General features: G+C 46.6%; 1 protein-coding gene across 1 annotated transcript; it reads right to left on the bottom strand.

Annotated features, from left to right (window-relative positions):
• Positions 1-3937: 3937 nt before the first annotated feature.
• LOC125943157 (uncharacterized) lies at positions 3938-13189 on the bottom strand. The gene is made up of 5 exons (XM_049661623.1): positions 13027-13189; positions 7891-8042; positions 7314-7381; positions 4713-4799; positions 3938-4572 (listed from the first exon to the last, which is right to left on the bottom strand). The coding sequence occupies exons 1-5, from the start codon at positions 13141-13143 to the stop codon at positions 4436-4438; spliced, it is 561 nt and encodes a 186-aa protein (XP_049517580.1). The 5' UTR covers positions 13144-13189; the 3' UTR covers positions 3938-4435.
• Between the last annotated feature and the right edge of the window lie 6530 nt (positions 13190-19719).

Here is a 19719-nt window from a genome sequence, read left to right as displayed (position 1 = left end):
GAGACATGGTCTGTCAAGGTTCTATTCAGACGCTCCGTGAGACCATTAGTCTGCGGATGGTAAGAGGTAGTCAGCTTGTGCCGAGTTCAGCAGGACTGCAGAATGTCGGCGATGACTTTAGAAAGGAATGTCCGACCATGGTCAGTGAGCAGTTGGTGTGGATCTCCATGCTGTAGAATCACGTCGCGTAAAAGAAAATCAGCGACATCTGTGGCGCAGCTTGTTGGAAGCGCTCTGGTGATGGCGTAGCGCGTGGCGTAATCTGTCGCCATGGTGACCCACTGGTTGCCAGACGTGGATAGAGGGAAAGGGCCAAGTAAGTCCAAGCCCACGCGAAAGAATGGCTCCGAAGGAATGTCGAGCGGTTGAAGCCACCTGGCAGCAGCGTAGATGGTATTTTTCGGCGCTGGCATTTCTCACACGCCACAACGTATTTCCAGACTGAGCGGGCAATGCCTGGCCGATTGAAGGGTCGGCGAAGCCAATCCTAGGTGCGGGAGAGGACCAGGTGAATTGCCGTTGGTACGTCGTGAAGTTCTTGGAGAACAGCTGACCGCAGGTGCTTAGGAATGACGAGGAGTAGAGAGGACCGTCGGGGCGTACGTTGTGGCGGTATAACACAGCATCCCGGAGAACAAACAAGTGAAGGCACGAATCAGAAGGCAAACATTTCAAGCGATCAATGATGGCACGCACAGTGGCATCACGGCGTTGCTCGTCGGCGACGTGTAGCCACGGAGAAAAGGAGAAAACACAATTGTCGACATCGGTATCAGGGTCGGCGGGTGGTTCGTCCACTGGATAGCGTGATAAACAGTCTGTTTCCTGATCTAGGCCTTGTATACTAATGCATAGGAATATTCTTGGAGCCGCAGAGCCCAGCGACCAAGCCGGCCGGTAGGATCCTTGAGTAAGGAAAGCCAGCAGAGCGCGTGGTAGTCCGTGATTACAGAGAAGTGCGTACCATACAAGTAAGGGCGGAATTTAGAAACTGCCCAGACGAGAGCCAGGCATTCACGATCTGTAATGGAATAGCTTGCGCTCCGCGGCTGTGAGGAGGTGGCTAGCGTAGGCGATAACACGATCTTGTCCCGGTTGGCATTGGGCTAAGACGGCTCCGATACCGTCACCACTGGCACCGGTACGGACCTCTATAGGAGAGGACGGGTCAAAGTGGGCCAGTATAGGTGGCGTGGTAAGAATGTGGGTCAGGTGGGCAAACGCGGCAGTGTGAGCGGGACCCCACGTGAACGGCACGTCCTTATTCAGAAGATCAGTAAGGGGTCGGGCAATCGCTGCAATATCGTTAACGAACCGTTGGAAGTAGGAGCAGAGTCCTACAAAACTTCGGACGTCTTTGACAGACTGGGGTAGAGGAAAAGACGTGACAGCACGAAATTTCTTCGGGTGTAGTTGAATACCGGAAGCGTCGACGAGGTGACCGAACACTGTAATCTCCGACGACTGAAGTGACACTTCGAGGAATTTAGTTGGAGCCCAGCCTCGCGGCAGGCTTGAAGAACAGCTGATAAGCGCTCAAGGTGTGTCTCAAATGTGGACGGAAATACGAGAACGTCGTCTAAGTAGCAGAGGCATGTTCACCACTTGAACCCTTGAAGCAAAGAGTCCATCATACGTTCGAACGTGGCGGGGGCGTTGCATAGACCGAATGGCATAACTTTGAATTTATATAGACCATCAGGTGTGACGAACGCGGTCTTCTCTAGGTTATTTTTATCCACAGAAATTTGCAGATAACCAGACCGAATATCTATTGATGAAACGTAGTTGGCACCGTGGAGAAAATCAAGGGCGTCGTCAATGCGAGGCAAGGGGTACACGTCTTTTTTGGTAATTCGGTTTAGATGACGATAATCTACGCAGAAGCGCTACGCGCCATCTTTCTTTTTAGTAAGGACAACGGGCGACGTTCAAGGGCTCGACGAGGGTTCAACAATGCCTTAGGCAAGCTTTTTGTTCACTTCATCTTGATTAACCTTACGCTCTGAAGCAGAAACTCGATATGGCCGGCGATGAACAGGTCTTGCATCATCAGTATTTATGTGATGCTTAGCAATTGAAGTCTGGCCCAATTGTCGATCGTGGAGGTCAAATATGTCGTGGTAGGAAACCAAAAGGCGATACAGAGCTGCTGCTTGTTCAGTCAATAGGTCCGCAGAAATAATGGGACTAAATGTTGCGTCAGGGCAAAAAGCATCCTGCGGACATGGTGAAGAATCGGAGCAGACGTCTACGGAAAACACCGTGACGTGGTCACCTCCTATAGCACGCAGCGTTGCAACCGATGACTTGGAGTAGAGCTTGCTTTGTCAGGCCAAAATTGACGACGGGGAGGCATGTCCGGTTACCGGCGACGGTTACGACGGAGTGGGGCACAGTGATATTGCGCATCAACACAAAAGGACATCAAAAACAGGTGTGGCGACCTAATCACCATCGGGTACAGGGAAAGAAGACAGCAAATCGATGAAAGTCAAGGCTTTAGGCGGCAGGCGTTGGAAGACAGAGCAGGCAGCAGGAAAACAGAGGGTGGCAAATTCATGTCGCACAACTGCCTGAATGAGGGGGATCGCTGGGGCTGGTTGATCAATGGTGGGGTCAAGTGGGCGTGGATGGAACGGGGCAGGACTTGCAGCCTCGAGCTTGCGGCGAACAATAGGTGTGACGTTTTCATTGAAGGGAAGTCAAGCGGTAAGGTTGACGCAGGACGACATCGCAGCCGTGTTACGGAGACGGGAGAACTGTGGAATGACACGGCGGCTTTTGGCGAGCTTGAAGCGGCAGCATTCCTTGACAATGACGTCGATGGTGGACACATTGTTGAAGATCAACAAGTTGAACGCGTCGTCCGTGATCCCTTTGAGAACGTGGCCTACTTTGTCAACCTCGGCCATGTTCTCGTCGGCTTTCCGGCAAAAAGCGAGTACGTCTTGTATGTACGAGACATACGATTCAGTGGAAGACTGTACTCGGGTAGCAAGCTCTTTTCTTGCAGCGAGCTGCCGACCAGTCGGATTACCAAAGAGGTCACGCAGCTTCTCCTTGAAAGCATCCCAGGTAGAGATTTCGTCCTCATGTGTCTGGAAACAGACACGAGGTGTTCCGCCCAAATAGAAGAGAACATTCGCTAGCATTATGGTAGGGTCCCAGCGGTTGTTTCGACTAACACGCTCATACATGCCGAGCCAGTCCACAACGTCGTCATTATCTTGGCCGGAGAATATGCCAATATCGCGGCGAGTGGCAACCGTGGCGTACGTAGGTGTTGGAGACGCAGGAGTAGAAGCAGACGAGGTGTCGTCACCGGGAGCCATGGTGGAAAGCTGGACGGTGCGGCCGCTGCGGAGCTTCGTGTCGAGGACGGGGAGCGGCACTCTACACCAAAATGTTACGTGAACGAAGGATTATGCACTGGAGACTATTTACAATGTATATTTACAAAAGGGAACTGCAGCGCTGGCCAGTTCATCCGACAGCTCGAGAGCAAGGAGAAGTTCGTCATCTTCATCGGGGTGCCCGCGCGCATCGTGCACAAGAAACATGCAATATGCATGTAGCAATAATAATGCCAGTCTTCCCAGGTATAAGCAACAACACCTCAAACGTCTCCGGCATTAACACAAGGACTCTTCTTGTCGTCATCAAGGAGTCGACAAACACCAGTTCCTAAGCATTGAATAGTAACCGAAAAGTGTGTTCCACTACTTCGTCAGAGCCCGTACCAAGTTTCGACGCAAGAGCGTGAGGAACGAAATCAGTTAATCGATCCTTCCTGTGAACTCGTCTATGGGGACATTGCCGCTCACCAGAAAAATGTTGGTGCCTTTGTTGGGTCCCGTTACGAATGAGCTCTCGCAAAGCATTCGGCAAAGGCCAGTGGAGCCCACTGTAGTGACCAGCCGAATATCCGTGGCGCTTTTGCAGAGCGCCCTGTATTTTATTCAAATGACCAGGCGATGGTGCTACAAAAATCCATAATAACAAAAACGGTAGCATCGAGAATTTCCGACATTAAGTGAGTGCTTCTTGGTACGGGTCCGTGGTCTACAGCAGTAGGTGTCACGTATTTCACCTACTCTTAGAGCACCGAGACGGGATCGTGTTTATATAACGCTAGAAGGGCCACCTGGTACCGAAAAATGCGTGTAAATACGGCTGAATGAGAAAATGAGGGTATTGTGCATATATAGTGAGAACTTCACTTTTTTATCATTTTTATTCAACGTTGTAATGCGTGCAGTCGACCTGTCTCATGTCTCGTGTAATGCAATCCTCAGAATTTATCGGTTTGATACAGCTTATTTGTTGTTAACCATTGCTTTCAAAGTGAAGGAAAGAGAAGTGTTTGATCTTGTGCTTAAGTTCACGATGAGTTACTCTCGATTAGCTATGGTAGTGTCTCCGAAGGAGGGTCTTAGAGATCGTCGTCCACTTGACTGCACGTGTCTTCATCATAGGCCACCACTTCGGTGCCGCAGTGTTGTCGAAACTGGTCGACGCAGCTCTGCGGAGCGTTGTTCTTGGATTCGCTCGTACCCCACAGCATACATTCTGGAAGAGCTCGGAGATTAGGTTCATTCGGTTTACAGAAACACAAAGGAACGCTACACAGTTTACACTTTTGTAGAAGGCAGTGCGAACATTTCGGATTTCTAAGACGAATGCAGGTATTCTTGACACACATAGGTTACCTTCTTTTCCTCCGTATGGGATTTCGAGAAGAGCACATGCGTCGTAATCTGTGTACAAAAGCTTCACAATCTGTTCAGGGCCGTCAGCTGCAAATAAATTGAAGATTTCACAAGTAAATTATAAAAATACGTGAAAAAGTTCAGTGACAGAGCATGGCTAAAATTATCAGGTGCAGGCAAACTGCCCTATAGCATTCCGATGCTGATGAATATATATGTTGTCCTATTTGAATGTTATACTGGGGGCAACGCCACCGGACGAGCTTAAAACGAACGAGATCGGGGCTTCGTGAGGCGGCTCATTTCAGGCTCGCGCGGTGTTGAGATGGAAACCTTCACGCACCTCATGGCTGCAGACTAAGGGAGTGAAACTTGCCCTTTTCAAAAGTTTAGTTCGACAGTTCAGAATGGTTCTCTGCGAGGAATTTGCCGGGTTTTATTACGATTGAAAGCCGTTATGAGCTCCTCGGATGAGGGTCTTGAAGTCCTACATTACGAGTAACGCCCGAGTCTTTAGCGGAAAGTCTGGCGAATTTTTTTGTAATTACATTTCTAATTGTAATTTATTATATCGTAACTACGCCTGAAAGAAGCGAGGCGATGGAATCCTAGAAATTTGAGTGCTGTGTAGTTTGGCTTGAAGGATTATCCTCAGAAAAAATTGCGGGAAGTGGTTCAGAATAAACATAACGATGAGAGGCAAGAGGCTGTTTTATTTTCAATTAGGTCCTACCAATCCACCCTAACTTCCACTGTAGCAGCACGTTTTTTTCTTTCGAGGAGGAGTAAACAAACTTTATTCAAGAGTGTAGAAGAAATGTACAAAACATTGCTTGGACGATACGTTGAAAGCTAGTAGCTGGTCAAATATCGACTATGCGTGCTGGTTATGCGTAAAAGAGAAAACACAAGCAACTTTCAGATGCAACATGTCTTTACATTTAGACAGGATGTACCACTTAAAACATACTAGAACAAATTCAAAGAGGCACAAGTTCAATCTTGTTGCATTTGAACGTACAATGCACTGGAAACAAATGTTTCACAACACCAAAATAAAATGTAAAAAATCGAGAAAAAGAAGAAAGAAGGAACACCCAGCAGTAATGAGAAATCACAGCATTCTGTTTGTTAGGTAAGCAATCGAATTTATAACCCAGATGAAACTGCCTAGCTTCCATGAATTCTATTGCTTGCTGATGCTGATGATGATGCTGATTTATTGGGATCCCCTTTGAAACGGGGCGGCGAAAAATAGTCACCTAGCCTGCTTGATTTAATCAGGTATACTATACATGTTTTTTATCTAGCGTTTTTGTATGCCTCTCATTATTTCTCTCTCATTATTTTTCTTTTCTTTTTCTTTTTGCTCATTCCGAATTTGAGCGCCACCTAACGGAATTACACGTTCACCATGCACTTGCTACATTTGATAGAATTACGAGCTTGCCTGGTGCTACGGTATGGTAAAAACAAAATACTCAATGGTATTGGATAGTTAATTTACATAATATTGTTTAGCGTGATGCAGATAAAGGATATAAAGGATAAAATGTCAAACTCTTCAAAAAGGCTCGTACTTGACAGGGAGAATGGGTTGGAGCTAATACTGTGTAGTTCCCGTTTTTGGAAACACAGTAAACGCAATGATTACGTTATATATGCAAGTCCCCGAGAGGGAGAGAAAGATGTGTGCACGGATCTGAGCACGGAAGAGGGGAAATACCGTGTTACTTTTATCAGAGCGTAGTGCTCAAATAATAATTTCTTACACATTGTTAAGGCTGTCAATCAAATGTAAATGATTTATTTGGAGAAAGTAAAATACGGTCGAGAGACTGCTCGTGACGCCAAGAATGTATAAACGAAAATAATAGCCCACAAGATCTATTTGTCGAATGAAATATTGTTCAAATGTTACAGAACTGCTTAAGGCATACTGCAGAATGCTAGATGGCATTGTAGAAATCATCGAGGCATTGAAAGTTACTGCATATTATCTTTTGCGACATTAACTCGCTCCTAAACTTTGAAGACATTCCACACACCGTTACAGGTATTCTATTGGTAAGTTTTGGTGGTAAGTAAGGTTACAGGTAAGTAGCGTAGGTACTTGTATTGTGTTGTCGAACACAAGATTTCACCTGCGATTCCCGATAGTGGCCACCGCATTCCGATGGGGAGCAATGGGACATTTTTTGCATACCGGTGAAAATTAATCTGGAGACCTCAACTTTGGCATCCCCCAAAATATATATCTTTTTTAAGGAGGGGGGCTGAGGGAGGGACTTAATGAGTTAAGTCATTGGTGCTTGTTTGAAGCACTGGTGCTTCAGTTTGAAACAAGCACGTTTCGTAAAGAAAGCGCACCTGTAACTACTGGCGGTCCATTAGAAAAGCGACCCGACAGGTACTTGATGGCAAACGTATCATCAGAATCAAAGGCTGATTCATGGCTTCTTGCTTTCTACTTCTTTATTCGAAAAAAAAATGCTCGGAACTTTATTATTGAACAAAACAACGTTCATGTACTAATTAAGGCCATTCCTCTGGTTGTATAATTCTGTGCAGCTTAAAGACGCCAAAGAATCCCATATTTACCGTTATCAAGTGTGAATACGGCAAGGTCAGGTGTCGGTCCTGGTTTCAAATGAAATGTGACTCGTGTTCTGCAATCACAAATAAATGTGCTAAATGCATGCCTTTCATGTGGGTGAATTCAAATAAAAAAGTATTACATAGAGTTCCTCAAACTCTTTTATGCGTTTTAAAAAAAGAGTTCCCAGTGCAATGCCTCATTATTTAAAAGGACGGGCGGAGGGTGGAGGAGGCACTGGGAAATCTGTTTGCTGTAAGACAGAGCACAAGTACACAGAAGATTGAGCTAAGCTGCCGCTAATCAAAGGTAATACTTCACAACCTCCGTTCTTCGAACCTGCATTAAATTTTTATAATAGGATGGCGTAGTCAATAATCACAATTGAAGCTCTCAGGTAAAATAGGCTTAATACTTCGTTTTCAGCACTCATCAATTTGCACTAAATAGTTATTTCACACTACAGAATGTCCTGCAAACATGTCTTACAAGAGGCGTTAGGAATTACGTGATTACTATTATAATTACGCGGGGAAGCAAGCCAGATATTGCTACCTGGTTGCTACCTGAGATCATCCATACTTTTCTTTTCCATGGAGGCCTTTTAGAATCCAAACGTATGTGGCGGTCCGGGCATTTATGTCAAGTTCCGTTCGCTTCGCGGTGAGACAGTCGAGGTCCCCGTCCTGGTCAACGTCGAGCATTACAATGCCATAGTCATGGTCCTCGAAAACCTGCAGCAAACAATGAGCGAAGGTAATTTGTGTCAGTTCCATTGGTATAAGTTACGCAATACACGGCATCTGTGGCTGTTCTAACAAGCATTGCAAACTTTCTATAGCGCCGGCGTTGGTCATATCGCCTTTATGTCATGTCGCTTCTCGCACAAAATTTTCGCTCAAGTTAGCATGTTTTGATACGTTAGCATTATTTACGAACCTCATGCACTTTCCAGGGGCTAGCTGTCTATGTATGTATGTTTGTATCTAACCGCTTTCCCATCTACCAGGGTCACTGGATAGTCGGTGATCGAATGGGTAGCGCGCCGGGCTCTTCTAGTGATGCAACAGAGTTCAAAACCAACCGTCGGACCAACTCGGGTCACAAATTATGTGGCAATGTGGACATACGTGCCGCTCTTCAATGAACCTACTTCACGCTGACGGGGGTACTGTAGACGCTTTGCTGGGTAAGTACTGCTGTTCTAAGAAACTCTTTGACGCCGACTTGGAGCAACGGGTATGTGCCATTCCGCCTGCGCTGGTCTCTAATGAAGAACCTCTTTGACGCCAACTTGGGTAACTAGGTATGTCGCACTATAGAATGTGCCGAAACATATGCTTTAAATTCTTCCGATGCTGAGTGGAAACAAGTACACGTCCAACGGGTTCCCCATGGACAGCAACCCGACGTATTAGCAGGCGGCGCCACTAATGCACTGGGCATGTGCCGCGTTGCAACGAACGCCTTTAATGCCAACAATTTAGTGGGCTGCGCACTGGGTATGTGCCAGAGGGGTAACTGAGTATGTGCCACTGAGTGTGCGGCCAAGAGAGGGAGCAATTATCAGCGTTCGCAGGCAGCGGCACGCCACGCTTCTCGTCTCGGAGGACATGCGTGGACTTTTCGGAACTGCCACCAGGCGGCGCTCTATGTCCAGGAAGTATCACACGTATAGGGAGCCTACATGCAACAGCGTTGCATGTAGGCTCCCTAAGGAACTAGTGTGAAAGAGGAGTCCGGCTGCCGTATGACGCATTTATCAGTGTTCGCACGCCCCGGCGCGCCATACATTTCGGACTTCATGCGCAGGCTTCGAGGCGGCAGCTCTAGATGACACCGAGTTTTCTTAGGCAAGCACGAAAGAGGCACCCCCCGGCAGTGGAGCCTCATACATTAGTCGTTTGAATGGTGGCAATATGCTGTGTCGCTTTACTGATTCAATACTAACGCATTAGCGTCGACAGTCATCGTGAGATGGTTTCAGTCGAAATTTTTGATACCGCGGAGGCTTCCGATACTGGAAGCAATGTGATTTCCCATTCATTGCACTAGGCACCCATCCGCCGACCGACTTTTATTCACTTGTGGCCACACTTTAGAAGTGCAGCGTAAAGTCATATTACGCCCAGAAGTTTCTCGCACATGATGTAGGAGCACGAAAACACACATGGAGAGCATTTGTCCCTCTTGGTAAATTTCATACCCTATTGCAAAAAAATAAAGAAAAGTGTACATCAAAGAATACGTGTAATAGGGCACATTTTCATTATGATCATTCGTTCACGCAGCGTCCAAAGCCAAGTCTCGCTCTTTATAGAACTGGCATTGCAAGCATTAAACTTGGCCTCACGTAGGTTAAAGCAGCCGTGCGAGTTTCTTCGAGTGTTCGAACTCGTCGAAAAACACCGCATCTAGACGTTCGTTTGACGAAGGCTACTCCTATCGCATCCTAACTCAGCACTGTCTACGGTGGCAAAGTTCGTGTTTTGTTGCTTAAGTGCCGTATCTCGGTGTAGATACTTCTATATCCAGCATAAAGGATGAACGGCACGGATTAAAAGTAAACGTTGAAGACTGTAATTGCTGACTTTCACTAGCTGATGTTAACTTTCAGATCCAGCATCCTTCGGTGTAGATATTTCTATATGCAGCAAAAAAGGAGGAACGGCCCGGCTTAAAGTAAAAGCTGAAGACTCTTTTTGCTGACTTTTACTACGTGATGTTAACTTGAAATCCACGATCCCTAAACGGAACTCTCTGCTTATTACTATTATTGAAAGAATTTCACATTTTCATATGATTCGATTCATAAATGTGAAGACATGGCCGGGTTCAGGAGCAAGGTGTCAGGCCGCCATCAGTAATCCCGAGGACCAGTTCCCGACCAGCTTCAAGGTGAGGAGCATTTTCTGGTATTGTGCTGGAATATCCTGCGGTACCAGCATACCAGAGAGGTACTAGAATGACGCGATGAGTGATTGCATGGAGAAGAACGACGCCGTGGGAGCGGAGAGTGCTGGGAAATTGACCATCTATGGATAGCGGCTATGGAAGCATCGAGTCGGTCGATGCACTTCTATAATTTTGAAGCATTATAAGTTTCCTGGGTGTTGGAGACAGCGGTTACAGCTGGAGAGACGACATTGTTGCAGACGTTGTTGGTCAACGCTACAAGAAGGGCCAGGGACAAATCATCCGCAGCAGCGAGCCCGAGGCGGACGAGCTGAGGCATGTGCGGCAAGAGCTCCTCCTTGAACAGGGTGCCATGCATGCTTACGTCGCTTGCGCCTAAAAGCCGCCGCGTGCTGCTGAATAGTGGTGAAGGGCCCCGTCGCTGAGCTGTTCGCCGGCGAGGAGCTGCGGGAGGCACACGCCTTTGGGTGGGATTCTGTGCTGCAGAATAATCTGCTTAAGGCGTTGGCAGGGCGTTGCACACCAGCTCGAAAGTAACAACGAGCGCCTTTTGATCTATATATATATTCTCTCAATTATTAAACGTCTTCCGCTATCTCTCTCCTCTTGAGCCACACCTTAATAGAGATTAGAAGTGGTAATACTGTGCGGTCGCTGAGTTAATGCGGGGAAGATGGAACTGCTCCTCAAGCTGAAGCTGAACGGCGCCTCAAGCTGCACTGTGCCTCAACTGCGCCTCAAGTGTTATGGCAAAACGGTGGCACGCAGAGTTCGGCTATCGCCACATGCGCCTGGCATGCGCGGCAACTGTTTAGAAGGTCGCCTGGTAGTGGAAGGCCGAATGTTCTCGTGTCTGCGTCCGGAGCCACATCTGTAGAAACGACACACCAGGACAATATGTTTGACTCGTTTGGATCAGACGCCTGCGTGCCAGCCGTGTCGTGCTCGTGCGCATGCCACAAACCGTGCACCTTCCTTCTATGCGGCGTCGTATGCGTAATAATTTTGAACACCTCCTTAACCTGTCGGAAGAGGGCGCTACACTAATCACCCTACCGTCGACAATGATCGTGAGGAGGGTTCTCTAGGAATTGATTTTGTGTATGTGTGTGTGTGTGTGCGTGTGTATGCTAGTCAGCTAATATATAATAACATAAAGTCAAAACTAATATCCTTATGAATGCATTGTTCTCTGAGGCACCACTCGCTTTATTTCTTGATATTTAGGTGTTATCAACCGTCCCAAGCAACAAGTGAGTGGGCAATGAAACAATGAAACAATTTCTTCTAAACTGGTTCAGGCATGTTGTCTTGCTTTGACTATTAGAATATACGTCTTGTTTTAAACTCGAAGTTTTTACATGCCAAATCCACCATCTTATTATGAAACGCAACGTAGTGGGGGACACCATAATATTTTGACCCACTGGGGAACCCTAACATGCTCCCAACGCACGGTACACAGGCCTGTTTGCATTTAGCCCCCATCAAAATACGGGCGCCATGGCAGGAATCTCATCTCGAGATGATAGCAAACTGTTCATACGTGCGTGTTTGTGTGTGTTGAAAGCATTTTACTCACTCTCCACCAGAGGGTTGGACCGTTGATTGCCTTTCTGCAAGATTATTAGGGCGAAAGCCTTAGATGGCTCATGGATCGAAAAATTACCGTCTGGCCTTATGGCACCAAAGTTCAAGCGCATGCGCCAGTAAGCCATCAATTTCTTTATCAATAAAACAGCTCGGTCATCTATGTTCGCGTTGAAGGTACACCCACGTAAATAATAATAGAGGCCACAAAAGTGTCCGGTTTTGTTCATATATTTGCCGAGCAATGTACACGTGTCCTATGACGTTTTGACGACTATAAGTACGTCTGCTAGAACTGCAAATACATCTGTTGTTGAAAGTTAGCGCTGTGTGTCCGTCTAATTTGCCTTCCCGTGCCCTTCTCATTCTGCGCTACTAGAAAGTAGAAGGTACCATATATGCAAGCCCATGTAGCTACCCTCGTCGACTAAAGTGATACAATTTTAAAAAGTCACGCATTGAACGTGCGTATGTGTTTTAGTGGTCTTCGTAGACTGGCCACGACCGTTATAACGTGCCTTTAACCACGCACAACCAGTGGCGACGTCCAGGCGACCGAAAACGGGAACACGTAAAGAGGAAAAACAAACCAAGCGAAAACAAGTAAGAGGATGTAACAACGCATACGAATGAGAATGTCAAAGTAATTTAAGGAATGTCTCTTGAGCGCGCAGGCTTTCGGTTTCAGCCTCTTTAGCGAACGCTAAAGTGACTCAATTTTTAGTGGCGGCCTTCAATGGCAGCTTATTATGACGTCTATTTTTTTTCTTTTATCCATCTGGAACTTTTTCAACGGCCACATGGTACTGTACTTGGCATTATGAAACCGTAAATGCATATTCATAAGTAATGCGTTTCGCTGCTCATCCGCCGTTCGAACGCAGTAGAAGCAATGCACTATGTTGAAATGCCGGTTACCTTTGTGTATATGGGCAATCAAAATCCAAGCTCTAGCCCTACGCGGCGATGCATCGTGCATCTTACGTAGTGTATCGTGCGCAGCATTTTACCTAAAAAATTATGAGTGATATATTTCGCCACCATTTCACGGGAATATAAAGCGGTCATCACGCCGAAAAATACTGTGTCTAGCACCAGAAAGAACTCCACATCGTGGTATCTAGACACTGGCTAAAAACTGGCGATGGTGGTTGCATAAGTATTCTGGTATCTTTTGTGTCAAAATCCGAAAACGCAGCTTTCTTTACGTACCTTGAAAACATCTAGGACGTCCTGGTTTAATGGCTCTTCTGCTTGAGCGTGAGCCGATGGTAGCGCAAACACCATAGCGCAAACACCAAGGTAACCTGCTGAACAAAAATACCTCATTTTTAGGCTCTACTGACCTGCAGCTGAGAGAAACGCGCTTTTAAATCTTTTTGCAATGCTCCCGCGTGTACTTCAATTTCAGACTGCGTGTGATATTTGTCCTTGCCATATTGCATCACTGTCGGTGTCCCAGTTGTAGAACGCTTTTAAAATTTTTGTACTCGCTCTGTCGGCCAGCTTTTTCAGAGCGATCATGGAATGCTTGGTATTTTAATGGATTTTAATGTTTGCATTTGTTTGCCTTTCGAGAGAGCGTGCGTGTCATTTTTCTCTGCAATATGTTGTGGCATTACTCGTCAGAAGTTCTTGAAAATGTAATCGAAATGCCATGTGATAGATTTTTGGGCAATTTTTATAGTCGACGAAATTAGAGCCGCTAGCATTCATATCGCAAAAGAAAGAGGGTCATCTTTCATATAAGTAACTTATGAGTATTTATTGTTGAGTTGTTTCGTGTTGAATATAAACTTATTATAACGCCCACACAAATTACCCTAATAAAAACTCGCCATCCTGGTCCTGCAAAAGTGGATGTCCACTGAAGTTGTTGAAAATCACCACTACAATTGCTGAGGGGGATGTGCAGTGCTTTATGGCTTTAGAGTTCCTTCTCCTGGTCATGAGAAGGAAATTTACAGAAGAATAAAATGGGGTTGGAGTGCATACGACAGGCATTACCAAATCTTGACTGGGAGCTTACCACTGTAGTTGTAAAGGAAAGTGTACAATCATTGCATTCTACCGGTGCTAACATATGGGCAGAAACTTGGAGGATAACAAAGAATCTCGATAACGAGTTAAGGGCTACACAAAGAGTAATGGAATAAAAAATGTTAGGCCTAACGTTAAGAGACAGGAACAGAGCAGTGTGGATCAGAGAGCAAACTAGTTGACATTAAGAGGAAAAAATGGAGTGGGTCAGGCCACATAATGCGTAGAATGGATAACAGGTTACAGAGTAGATACCAAGAGAAGGGAAGCGCAGTCGAGGATGGCAGATAACTAGGGGGGGGGGGGTGATTAATTAGGGAAATTTGGAGGCGCCAGTTGGAATCAGCAAGCGCAAGACAGGGGTAATGGAGATCGCACGGAGAGGTCTTCGTCCTGCAGTGGACGGAAATATAGGCTGATGATGATGAAGATGATGATGAGCAGTTATATTTTAGAGTAATGGTGGGAATGGGAGTAATGGTAATTTTGACAACACGCCGATGCCCATAGAGGTGATGTAACAACATCGAAATCAGTTGCCAGGCTGGTTATTTTATATACGAAACGCTAAGGACGTCAAACCCCACGTCGAAATATGGCGCCACCGCGGCAGCTTGCGCAACGTTATCTTTATCGGGAAACGTATGCGGGGAAACGTATGCGGGGAAACGTATGCGGGGATGCGGGGATAAGGAAGAGCTTAAGGGAGCCCTACATGCTTTGCTTAATTCCTATCGCGAGCGCCTTATCATCAATTATGTGGTTCAGATGCTTGTTGTGAGCTTGCTCTTTATTGAAACGCATGCTGTTCTGTATGCGTCCCGAAAGCAACTGCAGATAGTGGCAGTGACAAGGAAACATTGCGATAGCTTGGCGGTATGTACAGCAAACCCTGAAAAAGAAAGCGAAAGAACAAGAACGGGAACCAATTGCGCATGAGCAGGAAAGAAGGGAATAAGAAAAAAAAAGGGGCGAAGCTTTAGAACAAGAGCTTAAGGAAGTGAACGAGGAGTATGAACGAAAGCTATATACAAGTGAAGTGAGAGGGCGGCTCAGTCGAAAGCAGAAGGAATACTAAACACTTACGAAGTGAGCAGCACCGCCATAGGTTACCCGAAAATGACAACCGCAAATGGTACTCTAATGAAATCTGAGGGTCCTTTTTTTTAAACATCAGAGTGAGCGCGACGATTTGCTGAGCGGAGGAGACGTTAGAGATACAACTAGGCCTGCTGTTAAGGAAATGTCGCAGACATCGCGCGTGTGCGTCGCAGGTGAAGCTTTTGGTGGGGGAGTTCAGAGGAGTCCCTACCCGGCAGATGGGCGCGTCATTGTAGAGACATGAGGCGCGTCAAGGCAGTGTGTGGAAACTCAAGTTCAGTCAGCCAATGTATTTTAAGATAGTCTTTCCGATATGCCATCCAGTTGGTTCAAAGGAGGGCAACTGCACTGTTTCGATCGAAGTCTGCTAAGCTGTCTGCCAGTCGAAGTTCCATAGCGAGAACTGATTTACGGCTAAATCATGGAGACCGCGCAGAGGAGACAGCGCTGCTGACATATGAGATTATTCAGGGCTTTGTGAGCTAAGTCAGGGCTTTGTGAGCTAATGCAGGGCGGGCAGGACAGAGAAGCTGAAGGCATGCCACATTACAGGAGAGCGAGGCGGACGCATGGCGACATCACTAACAAGATCCTAGTTCTAGCCGATGCTGATCGTGGTCAGCGAGTTTTTTCTGCTTATGTGTGTCTCAGCTCGTCACGCCACACGTGCTTCCTTAAAAAAAGAGTACGTTTGGTACGTTGGTAATCCATACTGAAAACTGTTGACAGCGCGAAACGACACGACCAACACAAAAAACGATACAAGGACATGCGCTGACTATGCGGTACTTTGCACCGGAACTAAAATATACCGCATATGAGCAAGACGTTATACGGGACTTGACTAAGAGTGTACAAATAGCTGTGCGAGTCCTCTCCACCAGCCTAGTGATGTGGTGTAGTGGTCCAATTGCTTCCATCTGTGATATTTGAATGTGTGCACATTATTATGTTCTCTGCCACGTCGAAGACTGGCAATAAATAAATAAAAAAGTCATGTGGTATAGTGGTTAGCGTGTTTGGTTTTCACGTGATGTACCCGGGTTCGATTCCCAGTGTTTGTGTAATGTGCGTTTTCCATGTTTGCGTGCTGTGTGTTATCAATTTCCTCTAATGTGGTTCTGGGCTATGTTTATTAAACCACGCGCAAAACTACTATGGGCGGCCCATGTCTATAAATATATGAGCTTTTCGTAAAAAGTGCCTATTGGGATTTATAACTGCAGAGGTCATGAGGGAGGCTGTGACCGAATAATGCACCAAGGAGGTCAATTCCTGTTCTGGTGAGGGAGTGCCTTTGTTGAAGCTTAGTGGGCCCTCCTAATTTGGTTGCACCTGGATTAGTATCACCCCCTACTGGCTCCCGGCATTTTTTTTTCGCCGGTGTTATGTGCCATTCCAACCCTGAAAATGTAATGGACTTCAGGAGGATTCGAACCTACAATCTTCGGATTAGAAGCCCGGTGTTCTTCCTCAACTCCACGCCACCACTGCAATTAACCCATGGCCCTCAGTCCCCAGTGGCTGCGGAGCACCTGACCAAGGCGGCGGTCACACCTGCGACGCAGCAGTGCTAAGAATCTCTGGATCCGGACAAGCCGCCACTGGAATTGAACCTGGCAACGTTCAACACGCGAACGCTCTCGAGTGAGGCTAGCCGAACATGGCAGTTTGGGGAATTATCACGCATTGCCTGGGATATTGTTGGCGTTAATCCTGCTTCACATACAAGCGATTGAGCGAATGGAGCGAACGATCAGCGGCGCGGCGCGAAGCTTTTCGCGAGGTTTCGTTTCACATGCATTGGCGCCACGCATTCTTCACCACGGCGAATATCGTCCTATGCGCAGGCTTTCCCGCACTAGTCCTCCACTGGTCACGTGGCGAGGCGGGCCGTCATTGGTTCGGAAGCGGTGCTGCCACGCTGCCGCCCCTGCTGCCGCGATGGGATTCCAACTTGCCCGAACTTCGCGGCTCCAGTAAGGTCCCTCCATAATTTTTAAGGTATAGCGACATCTGCCGCGCGCGGCACCTAGAAATTTCCTGTAGCTCATGACGCCCAGGTTAAAGTGAGGCATTCAGTAAGTGGAAAAATATATGTACATGCTAGAAAATAAAAGCTACTGATGCCTGACTGTAATGAAGACCGAAAGAAGGGCTCAAAATGCTAAAACTGTGCCTTTAAATTTCAAATGAACGCTCAAACAAAAGCACACAAGAAAGCGGAAAGAATGCTTGATCGCCTCAATTTGGCATGTTTACCTGTCGTTCGTTCGTGCTCGTATTGCATTGAATTTTGCAACCTAAATTAGCTGCATATAATTAATAAAAACGGAGGCGTGTTGATTCGCATTCATTTCCCAAAATAGTCGGAGCCCTTGGCGGTATACAACAAGCCGGAACCGAAGACAACGCGAGGCGAGTTCATCCGCTCTAGCCTTGATCGCTGTTCTGGCCGTACCTTGGTGACTGCGTGCGCTTAATCCGTTTGCTCTGCGGCTTTCTTGTTCGTAACTGTGCTGCGTACATATTGAGGTTACTTCGGTCAAAGAATGTATGCTAAAAAAGAAGGCTGACAGCCATCCGCCAAATTTCGACATGGCGTCGCTGAAACGTGCGATCCTCGCTGAAAGTAAACATCCTGCGCACGTGTGTGAAAACTAAAATTTAGTGGAAACGAGTGCGCCAACAGTCTTTTTGTCACTGCGTGCGGCCCGACCACTTGCGCGAGTTTTGCTATTCTGTGCTACGAATCAGCGCAACTGTCGTGACATTCCAAAGCGGCGTTATTGATCGTGTCATCTCCGATCCTTGAATTTGTTCCTGTTGCAAACGCGACCTAATCGTGTGGCACTCCGGAGCGTAGTTAAATTTGTTCGACAAGGCTTCTTGTCTGGGCGCCTGTGCGAATGCGGTTGATTGTCTTCCTGAAATAAGCAACGTCGCTACGTAACCTTGAATCGCCGCGCGGATTTTTATGTGTTTATGCTTTTTCAACTTGCCTTTTGTGCCTCCGTGAAGCGCAAAAACCTGTCAAGAATTGGAAGAACCTTACATGGGGGGAAACGCCCGCGAATTGGCCTACTTATTACTGCACTTTATTTTGCTAGCCATTTTGATATCGCTTCTGATGTTTTTCTTATGTTAGTTCGCAGTTGTGTGCTTTTCGTCAGTAAAATGGCATTGCTGCTTACCGGGACATTTTGCTTAGTATCCAATTGTGAGAGTAACCTAGGAGTAACAGAGCAGACAAGTGTATGTAATGTACTTTGATATAGTTCTATTGTTTGGTGGCCAGTAGCTATGGCTATGTGGTATTTATTTATCTATTTAAGAAGATACCGCCTGTCTAAATGCCATACTTTAGGCAGCGGTGAGCGATACATTGGGAATAACATAATACATGAAATACAGTGATGGCCAGTGGCAGTGGCTATGTGGTATTTATTTATTTGAAAAGATACAGCCAGTCCGAATGCCATACTTTAGGCAGGGGCCAGCGATACATTGGGAATAACGCAATACAGGAAATACAGTGATGGCCAGTGGCAGTGGCTATGTGGTATTGTGTGGTGGAGAGTAGGGGTGCAGTATTCGTAGCGTGGTTGGGGCCACGATTCTACGTGATTCTAACCACGCTACGAATACTGCACCCCTACTCTCCACCAGGACGTATATTTGTGTATATACGTTGTATATACACATATATACAAAGTTGTATATATGTGTGGGTCCTTTGCTCGAAATAAATATTGTTGCAAGTTAGCGCCTGTGTGTGTCACCTCTTCCTTCGTCCTTGTCTTTTCACGCGCTATAAGCCTCACGAAGCATGTAAGACGCACCACCTGTGTGGAGCGCCGACGGCAATAATGTTTCAGGCGGACCACGTGCGAAGATCACCGAAAGGGGTTAAACAAACGCTGCAAGGGACCGACACCCCCGGAAACACTGCGACGGCTGTGGCCGACATTGGCGTGCGATTGAACGCACATTGCGTGTACGATGTCACTTAATTCCGACAGGAACAGCCATAAGTTTTCGTGTTTGTATTTTACCATTCCTGAACATTTCATCTGAAGGCAACTGCAAAAAAGGTCATGAACCAAAATTGTTAGCAGAAACAGTAGGTGGATATATTCTCTTCTCGATTGCTGAGGCGTTGTTACCGCTAAGTTACGCTTGGCGAGACCATCAGATGTGAAAGCGTTCTTTAATAATCCAGAAAAAAATGTCAAATAAACACCTTTCGCGAGAGTAAGGTTGCGGATGATTGCGTGCTTATTTATAGATAAAGGTCACGGACCCTCGTCGTCTTCCTGTCCAACCTTCTCTCGACGCGTTACGAACCCCGTTTCGCAGATGAAGCCTGCTCTGAGAGTCAAATTGTTCTGTGACGGGTTAATACCGTTTAAGACGCTCAACATCTGCAAGTTGGCGTTTGCTAGACCGCCGCATGTACAGAAGAGACGTGCCACCATCCCACTTGTGTGACTTAAACGCTCTTAAAATACCATTGCTCAAACTTGGGGCAACAAAAATTTGGGCACAAGCAGCGCCTGCAGCCTCAGGTTCAAAAGCGCACTAAGTCGCCTTCTGCTAAAGAAAACCAGTCTGTTCGTGCTGTCGTGCCACTTCTTCAATGAGGTTTAGTGATGCCACCATGGACGCGCTATCGAGCGGACTATCGAGTCGAGGCGATTGGTGATTGTTCTTGGTGATTGAACCTTCAGTGTATATACAAAACGGTAGGATGTTGTCAATGAA

This window comes from Dermacentor silvarum, chromosome 2 (genome assembly GCF_013339745.2).
Source record: "Dermacentor silvarum isolate Dsil-2018 chromosome 2, BIME_Dsil_1.4, whole genome shotgun sequence".
In the NCBI taxonomy this organism is placed as follows: Eukaryota; Metazoa; Arthropoda; class Arachnida; order Ixodida; family Ixodidae; genus Dermacentor; species Dermacentor silvarum.
This window is presented reverse-complemented; position numbering and strand designations above follow the sequence as displayed.